This window comes from Hemitrygon akajei, chromosome 9 (assembly GCF_048418815.1).
Source record: "Hemitrygon akajei chromosome 9, sHemAka1.3, whole genome shotgun sequence".
In the NCBI taxonomy this organism is placed as follows: Eukaryota; Metazoa; Chordata; class Chondrichthyes; order Myliobatiformes; family Dasyatidae; genus Hemitrygon; species Hemitrygon akajei.
The window spans coordinates 25,528,049-25,546,814 of record NC_133132.1 but is presented as its reverse complement, the minus strand read 5'-3'; the positions used below and the strand labels follow the sequence as shown (position 1 = coordinate 25,546,814).

Below are 18,766 nucleotides of genomic sequence, written 5' to 3'. Positions count from 1 at the left end.
TTGACACAAATGATGCATTTCACTGTATGTAAATGTGGCAAATAAAACTAATCTTAATCTTATTTTAGTTTACCAAGTACATCTAGTATTTCCTGCTGTATTTCAGATATTCCGCATCCATTGACTGACCTCGTACATGGATATTACACTATCTGGATAGAACCCCAGCCACCCCCAGTGAAGTCATGAGGCAAGGCCTTGAAATGCCACTCTTTAGCAGGAGACTAAACCAGAGAACCAAAATAATTGTGAATAGATGAAGTAATTCCCCTTCAGCATCCCTCTACTTGCAAGCCAAAGATCTAGATTATCCCCAAACCACCTGTGAGAAAATGAGCCATAAGAACCTGGCCTAACATTCCTTCTGTCCTGAGCTGCAACTGAAATTGGGCAGATTGAACTCGCATCAAGTCGAGCTTCATCTTTTGGTGCCCCTTCCTGTGGTAACTGAAATGTAACACTGGCAGCTTGGTGGGCTGGCAGATTCCAAGATGCAGGGTCAGACAACACTCACTTCTTTTGCAGAGGAAGGCCGACTTCTCATTGCAGTTCTCTGCATACCAGCTATGTAATCCATGGTGCCGCAAGCTGGGGAAGTGGGAACATTGCAGTTGAGCACACAGCACATTCTCCTGCTCAGAGATGGTCATTCCAAACGTTGGCACCTGTTCTGGGGGAAGGAACACCTCTGTGGAACCTAAAGGAAAATGAAACCATCTTTACAAAGAGGCAAGGGAGCAGGGACCAAAGGGCCATGAGAGCAAAGAGCAAAGGGAGGGAAGACAACAAGATGGAAAGGCTTAATTGGTTGGAACGCGGTGCAAAATGGCGGTCAGGAGATGCGAAGGAGGTGGGAGCCTGGTGTCAAGAAGTCATAGATGGGAAAGAGTGGTAGGAGGAACATGAGGAAGCAATGATGGTATATGCTGAGGTATCTCAGTGGCAGAGACATAGGGTGGTCTGGAGGGCAACAGGTTGATTAGGTGGGAAGAGGAAAGTGCTGTGTATTTGGAGGCTTGTGCAATTATGAGGAAAAGGTGATAGGGATTAGGAGGAGTTAAGATTGTAGTAGCGTTACAACCCAGAACACCACTTTGCTCACTGAATGCATGTCAACCCCTTCTCCACCCTTTCCTTTGCACCCTGCAATCAATTTGCACATTTTACATTTTAGAACTGTGCGACAGAGCCTCCATTGTGCCTTCTCTCTTTCTTTTTATGTAATTCAAGATGAATGTCTCCCTTCCACACCAATGAACTTGTGAACAAGACCCTTGCTATCCATGTGTTCTTTTGTAGATCTATAATTTAATTCCTGCTTTCCACCATCATCACACAACCAAGCCCCTGTACTTTTTGTTAATCACCAGATTTATATGTAACAAATGCCATTTGTGCAAAGGTTCCCTAATTTTTATTCTGAAAGGCTGGACTCTAATTTAGTGACTTTGTGCCATTGCCAAAACAACAAAATTTCTACCCTGTTTCCCTTAATATCATAGAAAAAAAACTCTTGTCTAGTCTATCCCACCAAACAGGCATTCCATTATTAAGCTCCCGCTTCTCCCCACATGGAGCAGCCTTCCAAATTCATATTTACTTTCCTGGAACTCTTTGGTTGAATCCTAAGTACTGAACAGCAACTAGTGATATGCTACATGAATGTAACAAAGGTAATGTAATCTTCCCTGGCCTGAATACAAATTGTGTTACAGCTGACTGACTGCAATGGTGGCTTGCTCAGTGCACGTTTCCAGGAATAAAAGCACAAATGAAATCACCACTGAAGGAGATAACTACAGCAGAAAGGGTGCAGGGAGATTTACAAGGATGTTGTCTGGATTGGGGAACATGCCTTATGAAAATAGGTTGAGTGAACTCGGCCTTTTCTCCTTGGAGCGACAGAGGATGAGAGGTGACCTGATAGAGATGTATAAGATGATGAGAGGCATTGATCGTGTGGATAGTCAGAGGCTTTTTTCCTCAGGGTTGAAATGGCTAGCATGACAGGGCATAGTTTTAAGGTGCCTGGAAGTAGGTAGCGAGGAGATGTCAGGCTTAAGTTTTGTTTTTAAAACACAGAGAGTGGTGAGTACGTGGAATGGGCTGCTGGCGATGGTGGTGGAGGTGGATACGACAAGGTCTTTTAAGAGCTCCTGGATAGGTACACAGAGCTTAGAAAAATAGAGGGCTAGTCAAGTCAAGTCACTTTTATTGTCATTTCGACCATAACTGCAGATACAGTACATAGTAAAAATGAGACAATGTTTTTCAGGTCCATGGTGTTACACGACAGTACAAAAACTAGACTGAACTACATTAAAAAAAAACACAGAGAAAGCTACACTAGACTACAGACCTACACAGGACTGCATAAAGTGCACAAAAACAGTACAGGCATTACAATAAATAATAAACAGGACAATAGGGCAAGGTGTCAGTCCAGGTTTCGGGTATTGAGGAGTCTGATAGCTTGGGAGAAAAAACTGTTACATAGTCTGGTCATGAGAGCCCGAATGCTTCGGAGCCTTTTCCCAGACAGCAGGAGGGAGAAGAGAAGAGAGGGCTATGGGTAACCTTAGGTAATTTCTAAGTACATACATGTTCGGCACAGCATTATGGGCTGAAGGGCCTGTATTGTGCTTTAGGTTTTCTATGTTTCTGTTTCTAAAACCTGGTAACTGCAAAGGGTTCATGAACTTTTTATTACAACTGTATAGTGATCTTATTGCCACAAGGCTCAGTGTGGACTGAACTGCAGGAGAATATACAGAGGCTGCTTGAGGTCTGGGGTGAATATTGCAGCCATTCACTGTTGGGTCACAGGTTTAGGGTTGCATCCTGGCCGGTACCAAGAGAGAAATATTGAACTTATTACCATGGAGATCTGTTTAGGCTGGGTAGAGCAGTGAAGCCAAACAAAGGGAGGGGGAAGCAGTAGCTTGCATCACAACCAACAACAGGAGGTAATGAGAGACAAACTGTCCACACAGGGAGAAGGTACCGCATGTCATCAGCAATGGTCTCCAGGACAACTGTGCTAGATCAAGTCAACTCCATCCAGGGTGGCTGTAAGTAGTGCAACATTGTCCTCCAAAGACTGCGTGTCATTGAGCTTAGTCAAACTGTAGTTGCTATGGACAGTTATCTATAAAACTGTACAAAAGCCAAACTGCCATTGCTTAGCTACTCTCACCATTACCTCTGGCATCCCCTCTACGTGCTGCTCTTCAAGATACCTGAAAACCAGTTGCCCACTTTCCTGTTGTCAAGAACACTGTGCTCCACCTTGACTTTATCGTCTCTCTCTGAATTGTCTGATTGTGTCCAAAGTACAGGCTTGGCTGAGTAGTTTTACTCCAAATAAATAATAGCAAGATAGAAGCCAGTGCCTTCCATGCCCATGATAAACAAATTTCTAATGATCTGATCCTTCTTCCGAACCCCTTGCCTTGTTCCACCTTGGTGTTATACAGGAGTGATTATCAGGGTCCTACCGGCCCTATTGTACCTACATGACAATTCCATCCTTGTCACTTCTTCCTCCTAACATTTGTCTGAACACATTCTTAAACATTTCAAGGGGCAAATTTTCGTTTGAAATGTACCCATGAAGTTCTTTGGGATATTCCTCCTTGTTACAGATACTGCACAAATACATGTTAGGAAGAGCAAGAGGTTGTCAATGAGTTAGCAGGCTGTGTACTGAGCCACCATTAGTGGTACTTACATCAATTTCTCTTTCAGCATACTTACTGCTCTTATACGCCACTTCCCACTGCCCCTCTAGTGAGGTGTGGCTTCGGTTTGTTATCGTGTACTGATAGCCAACCCAGAACCTGTAAACAATTAATCAGATGGATAATAAGCTTGCAATTTTCAATGATGAAACTGTTCACTGCAATAACAAACCTTGATACCAGAAAGCAAGTTCACACCAGCTCTTCTCTGCTCCACTGCACGATGCTCCAGTCTAGCCCAAGCTCCCATTTTCCTGGCACAAGTCTTCCCTATTCCCTCATCCACTCTCAGACAGACAGACAGACAGACATACTTTATTGATCCCGAGGGAAATTGGGTTTCGTTACAGCCGCACCAACCAAGAATAGTGAAGAAATATAGCAATATAAAAAACTGTAAATAATTAAATAATGTTAATCATGTCGAGTGGAAATAAGTCCAGGACCAGCCTATTGGCTCAGGGTGTCTGACACTCCGAGGGAGGAGTTGTAAAGTTTGATGGCCACAGGTAGGAATGACTTCTTATGACGCTCAGTGTTACATCTCGGTGGAATAAGTCTTTGGCTGAATGTACTCCTGTGCCTAACCAGTACATTATGGAGTGGATGGGTGTCATTGTGCAAGATGGCATGCAACTTGGACAGCATCCTCTTTTCAGACACCACCGTCAGAGAGTCCAGTTCTCCACGCAAGTACTGTCCTGGCCAACTTATCCTTTGGCACTCTGTCTCCTGGCTTGTTTTATAACTAGCCACATTCCTTCATTCCTTAATCTTCACCTCTTTTATTGCGCCAATTTCTCTTTTGTCCCACCTAATTCTCCTCTTTGACTCCATTTGCACATGCTTACTTCAAATCTTCTCATCTCCTCCCTCTTCCAGCATCCCACCCCGCCCCATCCGTAGACTCACCTCCGCTGGTCCTTGCGACTTAAGGGCCGTTCCTCTAGGTCCCATTCTTCAGCTAGTATGAACCGCAGCTCTTGATCAGTAGTGAATGTGGCTAATGATCCATTCACTCGTTGACATGTCTGGACAGCATCCCAATAATCCTCGCTGTTCGAATACACTCGGTAACAGCTTGCTGTGCCCTCATAATGATGCCAGCCTGTTGGACACTTACCTGTTGACAAGACCAAATTGATAGCATGAATTCTGTATTGTAATGAAACGCAGGCAACAGAATTTAAGGAGTACATCATATCTACGCCCACAGCATCATATCATTTCACCAGGGAGAACCAATCTGAACAAAAAGCTATTAGTAATGGGATTGTTAAAAGACTCACTTAGGGAAGTCAATCACCTTTCTCAGTCTAAATGGATCCACGCCAACAGAATGGTTGGCACTCTGACTGGCTTAGTATGCCAATCACTTCAACGGCAATCAATGACAGCATCAGCCACTTCCTGCGAAATGAATGAGAGAAGTCTCTCTACTCCTCACTGGTTCTTCAGAAGAGTCCTGTGAATCACATGGCACTTTCCTCATACCTCTGCGATTTGTTTCTCATTTATGTATTTAACCAACAGCTAATGAAGCATACTCACATACATGTGTGTTCTCTACTGCCACTCAGCTCAAATTTATGCCTTGGGATAATAAAAAGTGCTGGTTAATCCTATCATGATATAAAACACCACACAACCTTCCCTACATTAGGTAATGCGGATACACTACTGCACACACCGACAAGACTGGTCTGCTGTAACATCAACATCTACAAAAACGCTTAGTGAAATCTGAGCATGTACACAGATATGCCACTAACAACAAACAGAGGAACAATGGTGGAAATACATCTGTTACTTTTGCTCAAACAGCTCCATCAGGAGTCGGCTCCAGTAGGGAGCTGTATCCGCTTCAAGAACAGAACCAAAGTCAACTCCTTCCATAACCAAGTTCAATGTCTTCCACGAAATATGCCAAAGAATTTGCACTTTCATTATGGACAGCCCAGTAAGAGGTAGCATCTTCAGCAATTCTACCAGAACTATTGATATTATCAGCAGAAAGGAGACCCCAGGAGAAACCTTCAGATCTTTTCAAACTGTAGTACACTAGGACATAACAACAAAGAATCCCTCAGAAAATTTTGCCCCTTAATACACACCTTTGTTCCGTAAGATTGTCCCTACACCAACAGGCAAAAATTCTGTAGAGCATGTTCAAAAAAAAGTTTACAACTTACGGGTGAACTGGAAAGGCTGGGCCACATTGATAGGATAAAAGCGGGTGTCCTCGGCAGTTCTCCCACGCGCCTGTTTCAGGTCAGTGGTTTCCTTTACGTGGTGCACTCGGTGATCAGCAATTACTCCTATAAAGTAGACCGTAGGTGAAATTGTGACAAGCTATACTGTCTGCAGCTGCACAAACAAATACTTCATGTATGGAACAAATGTAATATAGTAAAATGCACCACACAACTTCATTTAAAAAATCCAGTTTCAAACAGGTGAGGTCAAAAGATAGATTTTAATCTATGAGTAAAGCCAAGCAGCCAAAGGGTAGTATAGTAGCATCCACACCAGACATAAAAGTGAGTGGTCCCAGGTTCGAAAGTGACTGGCTGCTTGCATGTTTTCCACCTGTACTGGGTTAAGCATTGAGCTGGCAACTTGGCCTTGTAAAAAACAGACAAATGCTAAAGAAACAGCAAGGTTGCCACCCGATGCACCACAAGGAACAACAAAGCCAGATAGAGAGATTAGGGATTTAAGAGGAGAATACCAAGACACAGGACAGGGGATTAAGATACTGAAGGCACACTGAAAAGTATAATAAAAAAAAAGGAAATGTGCAAGAGGCTAGAAATGCAGGAGAGCAGATATCCAGTTTACAATGGCACTGCTGAAGGTGAGTGGCAGCTTATTGGTAGTTCAAAAGGCAAGAAATTCAACTAAAAACACCACTAATAACACCTCTTCTGAAGTAAACTGTGGTAAACTATCATTGCAAACAATGAAGAAGTGAATGGAGGCGAAGCTGATTTGGGGGATGAGTCATGCTGGTGTTTGAGACAGAGTCACAGACAGAGATGGTGTTACTGTCAGAGCTGGAGTGATTGATTTGGTGAGGAGTTTTAATGCCTATCCACCCAAACCAGGTGCAAGTTTGGATCACTCTAAGCGTTGAGCTGATTTTGAGAGGTCAAGAATGGCTTTGGGTTGGGCAGTGAGATCTAGGCCCAGGGCATATCACTGCACTGGAGCCTGGGTAATGCAAGACCTATTCCAGTGTTTAGACAATGTAAACGCTGGCCCAGATAGACTGGAAAGACAGTGCGTCAGGACCAGAGGTGAGGGTCGGGCAGATTTTGCTTGGTCTTCAGTGATGTTCACTCCTCTCTCTGCCTGCCGTGCTTCGTGGCAATTTATCTCACTGATATAGTGAAATGAGACGGAGGCTTTGGGCCTACCCTGGATGCTCCTGAAATTCAGATCTATGGTCTGAATTTGGTTCGCATTGCTGTTGCTTGCTTCTGTCGTTTGCATGATTTCTGTTTTTCTCTCTTTCTCTTGCTTTGTGGCTGCCTGTAGGCAGACAAATCTCATGGTTGTATAATTTATATATACTTTGATAATAAACATACTTTAAATCAAGAACTTTCCAGGCTTGGAGAAGGTAATAATCACAGGAAGGGGCAAGGTCATTGAGGGATTAGAAAATAATAGAAGTTTACAGGCCACAATTACTCCCATTTACCCATCAAAATAGTCAGAGTCAGAGAACCACTTCCTTCTTAAATGAAAGCCACACAATTTTCCTCCAGCATTCTGACTTAGGAAGAGCTGCTTTGATGCCTCTCATTTCCTCAAACTGTTGGGTTTGCTACAGGGGCCCATATAGTTCTCTGTGGGATACTCAGAACATTCTGGGTTTCAGCTTTATTCTCTCTGGTACAATGTTCCTCCTGCCGCCAGCCTTTTAGTTTCTCTATCAAATTGTATTTCATCAGTCAACTAAAAGTTTACCCAACAAAGGATAATCATCTTTTCGGCTCTCTCCAATAAATTCAACAACTCTGTCAACTTAGATACACATTTTAAGATGGTGCTGGTGACCACGAAACAAAGATAGCAACTAAATACTTCGTTAACCACACTTTTTCTGGCAAACAATCATCGCAAGTAATACAGTAGTCTACAACTTCCCTTTGGGCTTGGATGCAATTCAATGTGGCATTCCTGAGGCAGGTTGAGGCAGTCAGCTGCATGGAAAAGTGTGAAAGGTTGGGTACAGCTTAATCAAAGCCATCGGCTCCAGGCCCCAGAGCATGTCAATACTATCAGACACAATATTCAGACGGAGATTTATCTAAGCGGCAGAACCTGTTGTTCAGATGGAGATATAAGCACTGGGCCAGATTGAAAAGGTCAGGGTGTAGCACCCTGAGGCGAGGTGCGAGCCAGTTGCAATCACTGCACAGGTCTGTACTGAACTATAGAACTATATGACTCTCTTTCATATTTCAGTTCAGAAACACTATTTGCTTGCAGTTACTGTTTGCATGAAGAATGGCAACCTGCATTGGTAGCTTATAACCATATATACTGCACTTCAGACCCATTTTAGATTGCCTTACAGTTTATCTCAAACTTTACCTCACCTCTATCGAATCCTAGTCATCCTGTTATTCTTTACTGTACATCCTACTACCCTTCACTGTGATGTTATTCTTTGTCATTCTGGTGTCCATCACACTGTTAAATTTTTTGTCCCTGGGTTCTCCCGGAGCTAGCACAAGAACACAGGTCACAATTCTATTGAGAGGAAACTCAGCCATCAACTAGAGATTTCTCCTATTCTTGCCTACTCAGCCGCCTCATTTCTCTAGCCCAAATTATCCTGCCTTATTCAACTGTTCCTATACTCTGCATCTTAGAGCTCTAGAATCAACCAGAGAATCATTACTGCAGGAGCAACCTTCCCATTTTAGTGGTCAGCAATTGCACTATGATTACAAATGATCCCCCTTTCTTTCAAGTCTATTCTATTTAGTCAAGGGACTAAATTGCTGTCCAGGCCACCATCTATTTCTCACCTAGAGGTAGTCAAGTAGGTCTCTTTGCTAATGGCAGTAAAGATAATATGTGAGGAAGTTGCACAATTTAAACCCAGCAACAATAAACAAGCACCAACACATTTCCAAAGCAAGATGTATGTGAGTTGGAGGGGCAATGGAAATGGCTGCTATCCCATCTGCTAGTTGTCCTTGTCCTTCAAGGTGTGATTAGAAACTGCTGCTGCTGTTGTTTGCAGTAGGCCATGCAGATGGGTGATAGCAGAGGGTGCAAATGTTTACGATAGAGGATGTGCTGTTACACTACCAAGCAGCTTTGACTCCTACTGCAAGGAGGATGTAGTACACCTCACTTCTAACTTGTGCTTTGCAGACTGCGGAAAACCAGAAGTCAGGAGGCAATCGCTCACTGCAAAAGACCCGGGATCAGTACACGGTTGCAACTAATATATTTTTCAAACTATGACCCTACTTGTTTCTGGTCAAAAGTATTCTACTCCTCAGGAAGTTGTGGTGAAGGATTTAATTGTGACAATGCCACAGGACTTCAAAAGAATACAGTAAAACTCTTAGAGATGGTACTTGTTATGACTCAGCTGTGCTGACTGTTGTCAAATAATTCCTTGGTGGATCAGACTGTCACCCACACTTCACTTCTGGAATAGTGCACTTTTTGTACATGGACAGACAAACCTGTAATGATATCTGGAATGAATGTTATCTGGAAGAACAACACCTTATATTCCGTCTGGGTAGCCTCCAACCTGATGGCATGAACATTGATTTCTCTAACTTCCGTTAATGCCCCTCCTCCCCTTCTTACCCTATCCCTATTTATTTATTTTTATTATATATATTTTTTCCCCTCTCTTTCCCTCTCACAATAACTCCTTGCCTGTTCTCCATCTTCCTCTGGTGCTCCCCTCCCCCTTTCTTTCTTCCAAGGCCTTCTGTCCTATAATACTCCCCTTTCTCTAGCCTTGTATCCCTTTTGCCAATCAACTTCCCAGCTGTTAGCTTCATCGCTCCCCCTCCTGTCTTCTCCTATCATTTTGGGTCTCCCCCTCTCAAATCTCTTACTATCTCTTTTTTCCATTATTCCTGACCCGAAACGTTGACTGTGCTTTTTCCTATCGATGCTGCCTGGCCACCAGCATTTTGTGTGTGTTGCTTGGATTTCCAGCATCTGCAGATTTCCTTGTGTTTTCGTTATTTGTCATTTATCAGCCAAGTTTGAACATTTTAGAGATCTTGATGTATGCAAGCAAAACCTGCTTGATTTTCTGAGGAACAGCGAATAAAACTGAACATTTTACATTAGTAGCAAACATTTCAAATTCTGATGAACAGTGGTCATTGAAGCAGTAGCTGGTTAGACTAGAGACATGGCATGGAGGAATGCGCACTGTGACATCTGAATCTGTGTTTACTGGTTGCACACAAAACTCCAGAGTTCACCCGAACCTACTGATTTCTAAATTTGCTAGAATTTCCTTATGATGATGTATCATCCCAACCGCTGAACAGACGCCATCGCCACCACCCTCCACCTGGCTCTAACCCACCTGGACAAAAAAGACACGTACGTTCGAATGCTGTTCATAGACTTCAGTTCAGCATTCAACACAATCATTCCTCAGCACCTGATTGGAAAGCTGAGCCTGCTGGGCCTGAACACCTCCCTCTGCAACTGGATCTTAGGCTTCCTGACTGGGAGACCTCAGTCAGTCCAGATCAGGAGCAGCATCTCCAACATCATCACACTGAGCACGGGGCCCCCCAGGGCTGCGTGCTCAGTCCACTGCTGTTCACTCTGCTGACCCACGACTGTGCTGCAACACACAGCTCGAACCACATCATCAAGTTCGCTGATGACACGACTGTGGTTGGTCTCATCTGCAAGAACGATGAGTCAGCATACAGAGAGGAGGTGCAGCGGCTAATGAACTGGTGCAGGGCCAACAACCTGTCTCTGAATGTAAACAAAAGAGATGGTTGTTGACTTAAGGAGAGCATGGAATGACCACTCTCCACTGAACGTTGACAGCTCCTCCATTGAGATCGTTAAGGCACTAAATTTCTTGGTGTTCACCTGGCGGAGGATCTGACCTGGTCCCTCAACACCAGCTCCATAGCCAAGAAAGCCCAGCAGCATCTCTACTTTCTGCAAAGGCTGAGAAAAGTCCATCTCCCACCCTCCATCCTCACCACATTCTACAGAGGATGTGTCGAGAGCATCCTGAGCAGCTGCGTCACTGCCTAGTTAGGGAATTGCGCTCTTGGATCGCAAGACTCTGCAACGGATAGTGAGGTCAGCTGAGAAGATCACTGGGGTCTCTCTTCCCGCCATTACAGACATTTACACCACAGGCTGCAACTGCAAAGCTAACAGCATTGTGAAGGACACCACATACCCTTCTTCTCCCTCCTGCCATCTGGCAAAAGGTACCGAAGCATTCAGGCTCTCACGATCAGACTGTGCAACAGTTTCTTCCCCCAATCCATCAGACTCCTCAATGCCCAGAGTCTAGACTGACATCTAGATCACTTATTATATTGAAATTTGTCCTCTACTGTGCCTATTGTCTTATTTATTAATTATTAATGAATTAATTATTGTACTGCCCTGCACTGTTTTGTGCACTTTACGTAGTCCTGTGTAGGTCTGTAGTCTACTGTAGTTTTTGTGTTGTTTTTATGTAGCCTAGTGTAGCCTTGAGTTGTTTCATGTAGCACCAGGGTCCTGGAGGAACGTTGTTTCGTTTTTACTATGTACTGTACCAGCAGTTTATGGTCGAAATGACAATAAAAAGCAACTTGACTTGATAACAAACCCACAATGCTCAGCCAAACAAGAGAATACAATAACAAAAAACAAGCAACAAAACAACAACAGCAAAACAAGACACTTTCCTGCCACCCACACATGGATAGTCCTCTAACTCCAGGACAAGCCTCCGATCTCCTGCCATTGGGCTTTAAATTCAGAACTTCCAATTGACCTTTAGGCTCCAATCTTTGGTACTGACCTCTAAACTAACTGATGTTGGGATCCCAAATTCCGGGCATAGTGACTGACTGGCCCCTGTGCTTCCTGCTCACATGGACTCATCCAATCTCAGGCCCACCAATGGGGAGAGCTCAACATCCACAACATTTTTCATCACCATCCATATCGCTGGCCTTCAAGTGTGGAGCAGAGGTCTTGACTTCATATATCCTTCATCATCTATTTACGTTGCTGGCCTTCGAATGTGTGACCTTACCTGCAGTAACTCTCAGGAAGTCTGACACCACTTGGTATAAAGCAATCTGATTCCTGGCAATCCTGCCACCAACCTAGATATTAATTTCTCACTCCCATCACACTGTAGTTCTAAACTATGCCTTCGACAAAATTGCTTGCCTCGGCTGCTCCAGAAACATTTCATAAACCTATGACCTCCATCACAAAAAATGACATGAACAAACATAGTTATTGAATTGGGTAGGGAGAATATTTTTCAACTTGAGAGTAACCAGTAAACAATGGCTTTCAGAGATCTGTTTGTCTCCTTGTTGGTATGCGATAAGCTCAATGTTGTCATTCACTAAGTGACGTGGAGTACAAGTCTTACAACATTTGTTCAGTGCTTTCATGAGATCATACTTGAAGCACAGTATATTGAAATACTGTGCAGTTTTTAATCTCCTCTCAGAAAACCATGCGAATTTAGCAGATGATCACAGCTCTGCAGAGTCAGCAAAATGTCAGCCAGTTTGGACAGTGTTAGGATATGCATTTTTTTTTACTGGAACTAAATAAAAAACAAATTAAGCAAACTTTGTCAGGGCCTGCAACCTATGAACAAGTTTCAGTAGATTCTGCACATTTTCCCTGTGGGATTTCTCCCACATCCCAAAGATATGCTGGTTAAATGACTGTTGCCAATTTCTCAGGTAGCAAAAGATAGAGACAGGAACCTGAAGACCCACAATCAATGTTTTAAGAAAAATTTCTTCTCCTCCACCAGGTTTCTGAATGGTTCAGAAACCCATGACATTCATTATTCATCTTTCACACTGTATTTATTTTGTAATTTATTGTAATTTTTTATGCCTTACAGTGTACTGCTGCTGTAAAACAATACATTTCATGATGTCACCGATAATAAACCTGATTCTTAGGAGGAATTTCACCATGAATGGTAAGGTCCTGGGGAGTGTTGTAGAACAGAGGCACCAAGGAATACAACTTTTGTTGAAAATGCCATCACAGAAAAACAGGGTAGTGAAGGCAGCTTTTGGCATCTAATCAGAGCATTGAGTAGAGGAGTTAGAAAGTGTACTTCAGTTCTCCAAGTGAGTCCACATCTAGGGCACTGTATACAGTTTCAGTTACCCTGTTATAGGAAAGACATATTAAACTGGAAGGAGTGCAAAGAAAATTTATGAGAATGCTGCCAGGAGTTGAGGGCCTGAGCTATAGGGAGAAGTAGGATAAGCTAGCACTTTATTCCATGAAACACAGGAGTCAGAGTTTGCCTTATAGGAGTGTATAAAATCACAAGGGGCAGAGATAGGATGAAGCCACACAAACCTTTCCTAAGAGAAGGGGAATCAAAAAACAGGGAGCACAGGTGAGAAGGGGAAGATTTAAAAGGGACTTGAGGGCAAGTTCTCACTGCAGAGGATGATGCATATGTGGAACAAACTGCCAGATGACAGTTTGAATGACGCAAGTACAATAACAACATTTAAAAGAGATCTAGACAAGTGCAGTACATGGATAAAGAGATTTAGAGGGATATGGGGCAAATGTAAGCAAATGGGATTAGTTTAGATGGACATTTTGGTTGACATGGACAAACTGGGCCAAAGGGCCTGCTTCTATCCCACATTACTCTACAAATTTTAATGGCAAGACAATTACACAACTCATTACTTGAAATCAATAATGTACTGGAATTAAACACCCCTTTGCAATAACTTGCACAAGATAATAATCTTTAGTATCAAGCTTGAGCTGTCTTTTAAGTGGAAAAGAATTCAATGCACAGTAGTGATTTACCTCCCTACACTACTGCACTTTCCCCTCAGCCCCTTCCATGATGTGTTTACACTGGGACTGGTTATAGTTTGGTAATCTACCAAATGCTGCCATTCTTAGTCAGGGATTCTGCAACCATGAAAGGTGGTCCTTCCTTCCTTGGTAGAGCTGAAACACATTGACTGGAAAAAGCAATTTTGAGTGCAATTAAATTAAAAATAAATCTCTTTTCTGATCCAGTCTGATAATGAACAACTAAAATTTTCCATAATCATTTTGTTTAAATACAGTTGGCCCTCCTTATCCACGAATTCCGCATGCGCAAATTCAACCAACCACAAATCATGAAAACCCGGAAGTGCTCTTCCAGCACTTGTTGTTCGAGCACGTACAGACTTTTTTTCCCTTGTCATTATACCCTAAACAATGCAGTATAACAACTATTTTACATAGCATTTACATTGTATTAGGTACTATAAGTAATCTAGAGATGATTTAAAGTATACGGGAGGATCTGCGTGGGTTATCGTGGATCAGGATCGAAAAAAATTGGAAGTTCTCTTACTAAGTAAGTCGGAACAGGTACATCCGGTATTATTTAGCGTCAGTTAGTCAAACTTTTGACTTCGTATATAGTATATATTTTACCTTTCTATGCATAAAAAAAATTAAGAATATATGTTTCAGTGCCGGACTCGGGAACAGAAGTTCCTGAGTTCGATTCAGTGACAGATCGCTCCTAAGTGCGCTCTCCACCGTGCCGGGTTGATGTGGAGAATCAAAAACCCAAAACCCAATAATTAAACCACCGTGTTACTTAGTAATGATTGTAGCTTTCATCGGGGCACAGCTTTTCTCACTTTATCCTTTAAAATTGTTCTGATCGTTGACTGACGTAGCCTAACACTTTTCCAATGACTGATGGCATTTCACCTCTTTCCGATCGCTTTATTATTTCCACTTTATTTTCAATCGTGATTGTGATTATTTTCGTGAACAGAAACACTGCGGATTCAGATCGCTGCTGCCGGGTCCTAATGTCCACTGCATTGAGACAGGCTGAATAAGGGACTTGAGCATCCGCAAATTTTGGTATCCGTGAGGGGTCCTAGAACCAATCCCTCGCGGATAAGGAGGGCCAACTGTACAAATTATTTCTTTCTCTATAAATTCCTTGCCTTTTACTTTCATTATGTAATTCACTGCCGTGAACTTTACTGCTTTCTCAATATGTAGAGCTTATTTTCCTGTTGAGTTCTTAGCCTCTGCTGCCACAACAGTGGGCCAGAACTTGATAGAAAACATCAGTTTTGTACCACTCCATGAAATAAATCAAATCATCTGGGGCCCCCCTGCCATCATCCCAAATACAACCAATCCACCAACAGACCAGAAAGTTGCTGCAAATCTTCAGCAATTAAGTTAGCAAACCCTCCCTCTATACTTGAATCAGGTTTGGACTGGTGCAGGAACAGCCATTCCAAACATGTTTGAATAATGGCAGCGCTTTCAGATTGAGAAGTTTCTAATCCTGTTTAGAGAGGTGTACGAGGGAGAAGAGTATAGATATTTAAGTCAAAGCTCTAATAACGACCAAAGAGATAGAGTGAAATGGACACAAGAACTGGAAAATGGTTGCAAGAGGAGCAGTGGGTAGACCAAGGACCAAGGAATGTCACTTGTGGGCACAGATGTGGCTGAAGTACTGAATTAGTGTTCATTTATTTATTTGGAGATACGTACAGTAACGGGCCTTCTGGTCCAACAAACCTGCCGCATCCAATTACACCCGTGACCAATTAACCTACTAACCCTTACATCTTTAGAATGAGTGAAGAAACTAGAGCATCTGGAGAAAACCCCATGCAGTTACAGGGAGAACAAACTCCTTACAGACAAGAGTGGAAGTGAACCCGGGTCGCTGGTGCTGTAATAGTATTACACTAACCTTTGATGTCAGTTTTCTCAAGGGAAGTGGTGCTACAAGAGACAGTTGCAATTTTTAAAAAAATCAAAATGCTTATAAAGCTCAGCAAACAGCACTTCTGCAAATAGCAAACACTGCAGGTTCAGGACCATCAGACCAGAGAGAAAAAATTATGTTTATGCATATAGCACAGGAGATGGAGGAGGGTGCTGACTTACTGATACAGTTAAATTAAGATTAAGCTTTTTTGCCACATACTAGAGTGGCAGAGTGAGCTAGTGTTATTGCTGAGAGACGTCAAGAGCATAATGCAGTTGAGAGTTTGGATGAGCTAGATATTGACAGAGGTGGAATAGCTGTGATTAAAGCAGATTGATTATTTAGTACGAGTGGGATAACTTACAAGAATGGACAGAAAATGCAGAGGTCATAGCCACAATCTTACAAATATCTTGGACCCAAGGAATGGAGAACTGCAAATGTTCGAAGAGATTAAACCCAGGACTACCAGAACAGTTTAGCTTTAGTAATGGGAAGTTTTAGAAACAACAAATTAGTGAACAGAACCAGCAGTCACTTGGACAAGTATAGATTGATTACAGACAGGTACATGAATTTGTTAAAGGCAAATTAAATCTAATTCACGTTTTGATCAAGTAACAGAGAGGGCTGAGGAAAATGCTGTCTGTGGTTCATACAGACATTTCTTATGATGCTGGACAACGGCTTGCCATGAAGACTGATGACCATGGTCAAAACTTCAATAAGTAATACAAGCATTAATCATGAAAGGTTGCTTTTAAGACTCGAGGGACATGCACAGCAGAGTTCCTCAGGGATAAGGACAAGAATCACTATATTTACTATACAATTTGGACTTAGGGATGTAGGGCATATTTCCCTGTGCAAATGGTACAGAACCCAAAGGTAAAAGTGATCCGTGACAAACTTCAAGGAGATACAGACTGACTAGTGAAAGTGAGTGGATATGGGATATGGAAGGTAATGCTAAGAAATGTGATGAAAAGTTACACATTCTAGTGAGTGTGGTGGGGCATGTTGAAGAAATGAGTAATTCTTTCTGGCTATCAGCAACCCATTGAAGAGTCAGTAAATGCCACTGCAGAGACTTTTTGCACAGCTGAAGACAGTGCATCCATCAAAAGCAGCAAATCAAGTGTCTAGAGATTAAAAGTTCTTGGCTTATTTCAACATATCCTCCATCAGTACTTTTTCCATCATCAAATCCACCAAAATCTAAGAATTCTATTATTCCAGGGACATGTTTTATTTCAACGTTAACTTGCCGCACTGCTCTTGGGCAGCACAGAATATAGAACAATACAACACAATACAGTACAAGCCCTTCAGCCCACTATGATGTGCTGACCCTTTAACCTACTTCAAGATCAGTCCAACCTTTCCCTCCCTCATAACTCTCCATTTATATTTCATCCACTTGCCTAATAGTTTCTTAAATGCCTCTAACGTATCTGCCTCTACCACCACCCCTGGCAGGGCATTCCATGCAACTATTACTCTGTAAAAAAAAACCTACCTCTGACATCCACCCTATACTTTCCTCCAAACTTGCTTAAAATGATGCCCCCTTGTATCAGCCATTTCTGCCTCTGAGAAAAAGTCTCTGGCCTTCCACTCTGTCCTCTCATCAGCTTATTTATGTCTATCAAGTCACCTCTGGAGAAAAGAGAAAAGCCTTAGCTCACTCAACCTCTCATTAGACATGCTCTCTAATTCAGGCAGCATCCTAGTATATCTCCTCTGGACACACTCTAAAGCTACCACATCCTTCCTATAATGAGTCCACCAGAACTGAAAACAATATTCTAAGTGTGGTCTATCCAGAGTTTTATACCATATGCACCATACGTTTCTCAACCACCCTATCAACTTGTGCTACAACTTTGAGGGATTTATGGACGTGGACCCCAAGATCCCCCTTTTCCTCCACACTGCTAAGAATCCTGCCATTAACCCCAAATTCTGCCTTCAAATTCAAATTCCAAAGGAATCACTTCACACTTTTCAGGGTTGAACTCCATCTGCCACTTTTTAGCCTAGCTCTACATCCTAAAAATGTGCCACTGTAACCTAAGAAAACCCTCTACACTATCCACAACACCACCAACATTCATGTCATCAGCAAACTTACTAATTCACCCTCCCATTTTCTCATCCAAGTCATTTACAAGTCAAAAGGAGAAAGGGTCCCTGAACAGATCCACTGGTCATCGACCTCCAAGCAGTATACACTCCATCTACCATCATCCTTTGTCTTTTGTGAGCAAAACAATTCCAATTTCATGCAGCCATGTTTTCCTGGATCCTGCGCCCCTTGACTTTCTGAAAGAGCCTACCATTGGGGAACCTTGTCAAATGCCTTACTAAGATCCACATACATCACATCCACTGCTCTGCCTTTATAAATTTGTTTTGTCACTTCTTCAGAATTCAGTCAGGCTCATGACGCAAGACCTGCTCCTCATAATACCATGCTGACTATCCCTCATCAAAGTATGCTTCTCCAAATGATCGTAAATCCTGTCTCTAAGAATCCTCTTTGTTTGCCCACCAATGATGTAATACTCACTGGTCTATAATTCCCAGGATTATCCCTATTACCTTTCTAGAACAAAGGAATAATGATTTGCTACCCTGGTACTACTCCTGTGGAGAATGAAGATGCAAAAATCACCACCAAGGGCACAGTAATCTCTTACCTAGTATCCCATAGTAACCAGGGATATCCTCACAATATGCCCCTCAATATCTCTGTTGCTAATGGGGGTCTATAGAATATATAACCATATAACAATTACAGCAAGGAAACAGGCCATCTCGGCCCTTCTAGTCCATGCCGAACGCTTACTCTCACCTAGTCCCACCGACCTGCCATAATAAACTCCCAGTAGAGTGTTTGCTCCCTTCTGTTTGAGTTCCAACTCCACTGACTCAATATTCAATCCCTCCACGTTGTCCTCCCTTTCTGCAGCTGTGATAATATCCCTGATCAGCAATCCCACTC

The 18,766-nt window shown here is 42.6% G+C and overlaps 1 protein-coding gene across 2 annotated transcripts in view; it reads right to left on the bottom strand.

Annotated features, from left to right (window-relative positions):
- dgcr2 (DiGeorge syndrome critical region gene 2) overlaps window positions 1-18,766 on the bottom strand; it is a 112,266-nt gene that overhangs the window by 29,704 nt on the left and 63,796 nt on the right. For both annotated transcript variants that reach the window (XM_073055670.1, XM_073055669.1), the window contains exons 4-7: window positions 5,933-6,058; window positions 4,653-4,863; window positions 3,757-3,839; window positions 515-697 (exon numbers count right to left, since the gene is read on the bottom strand). In XM_073055670.1, coding sequence (XP_072911771.1) covers window positions 515-697; window positions 3,757-3,839; window positions 4,653-4,863; window positions 5,933-6,058 — 603 coding nt within the window. The remainder of the gene's footprint in view (window positions 1-514; window positions 698-3,756; window positions 3,840-4,652; window positions 4,864-5,932; window positions 6,059-18,766) is intronic.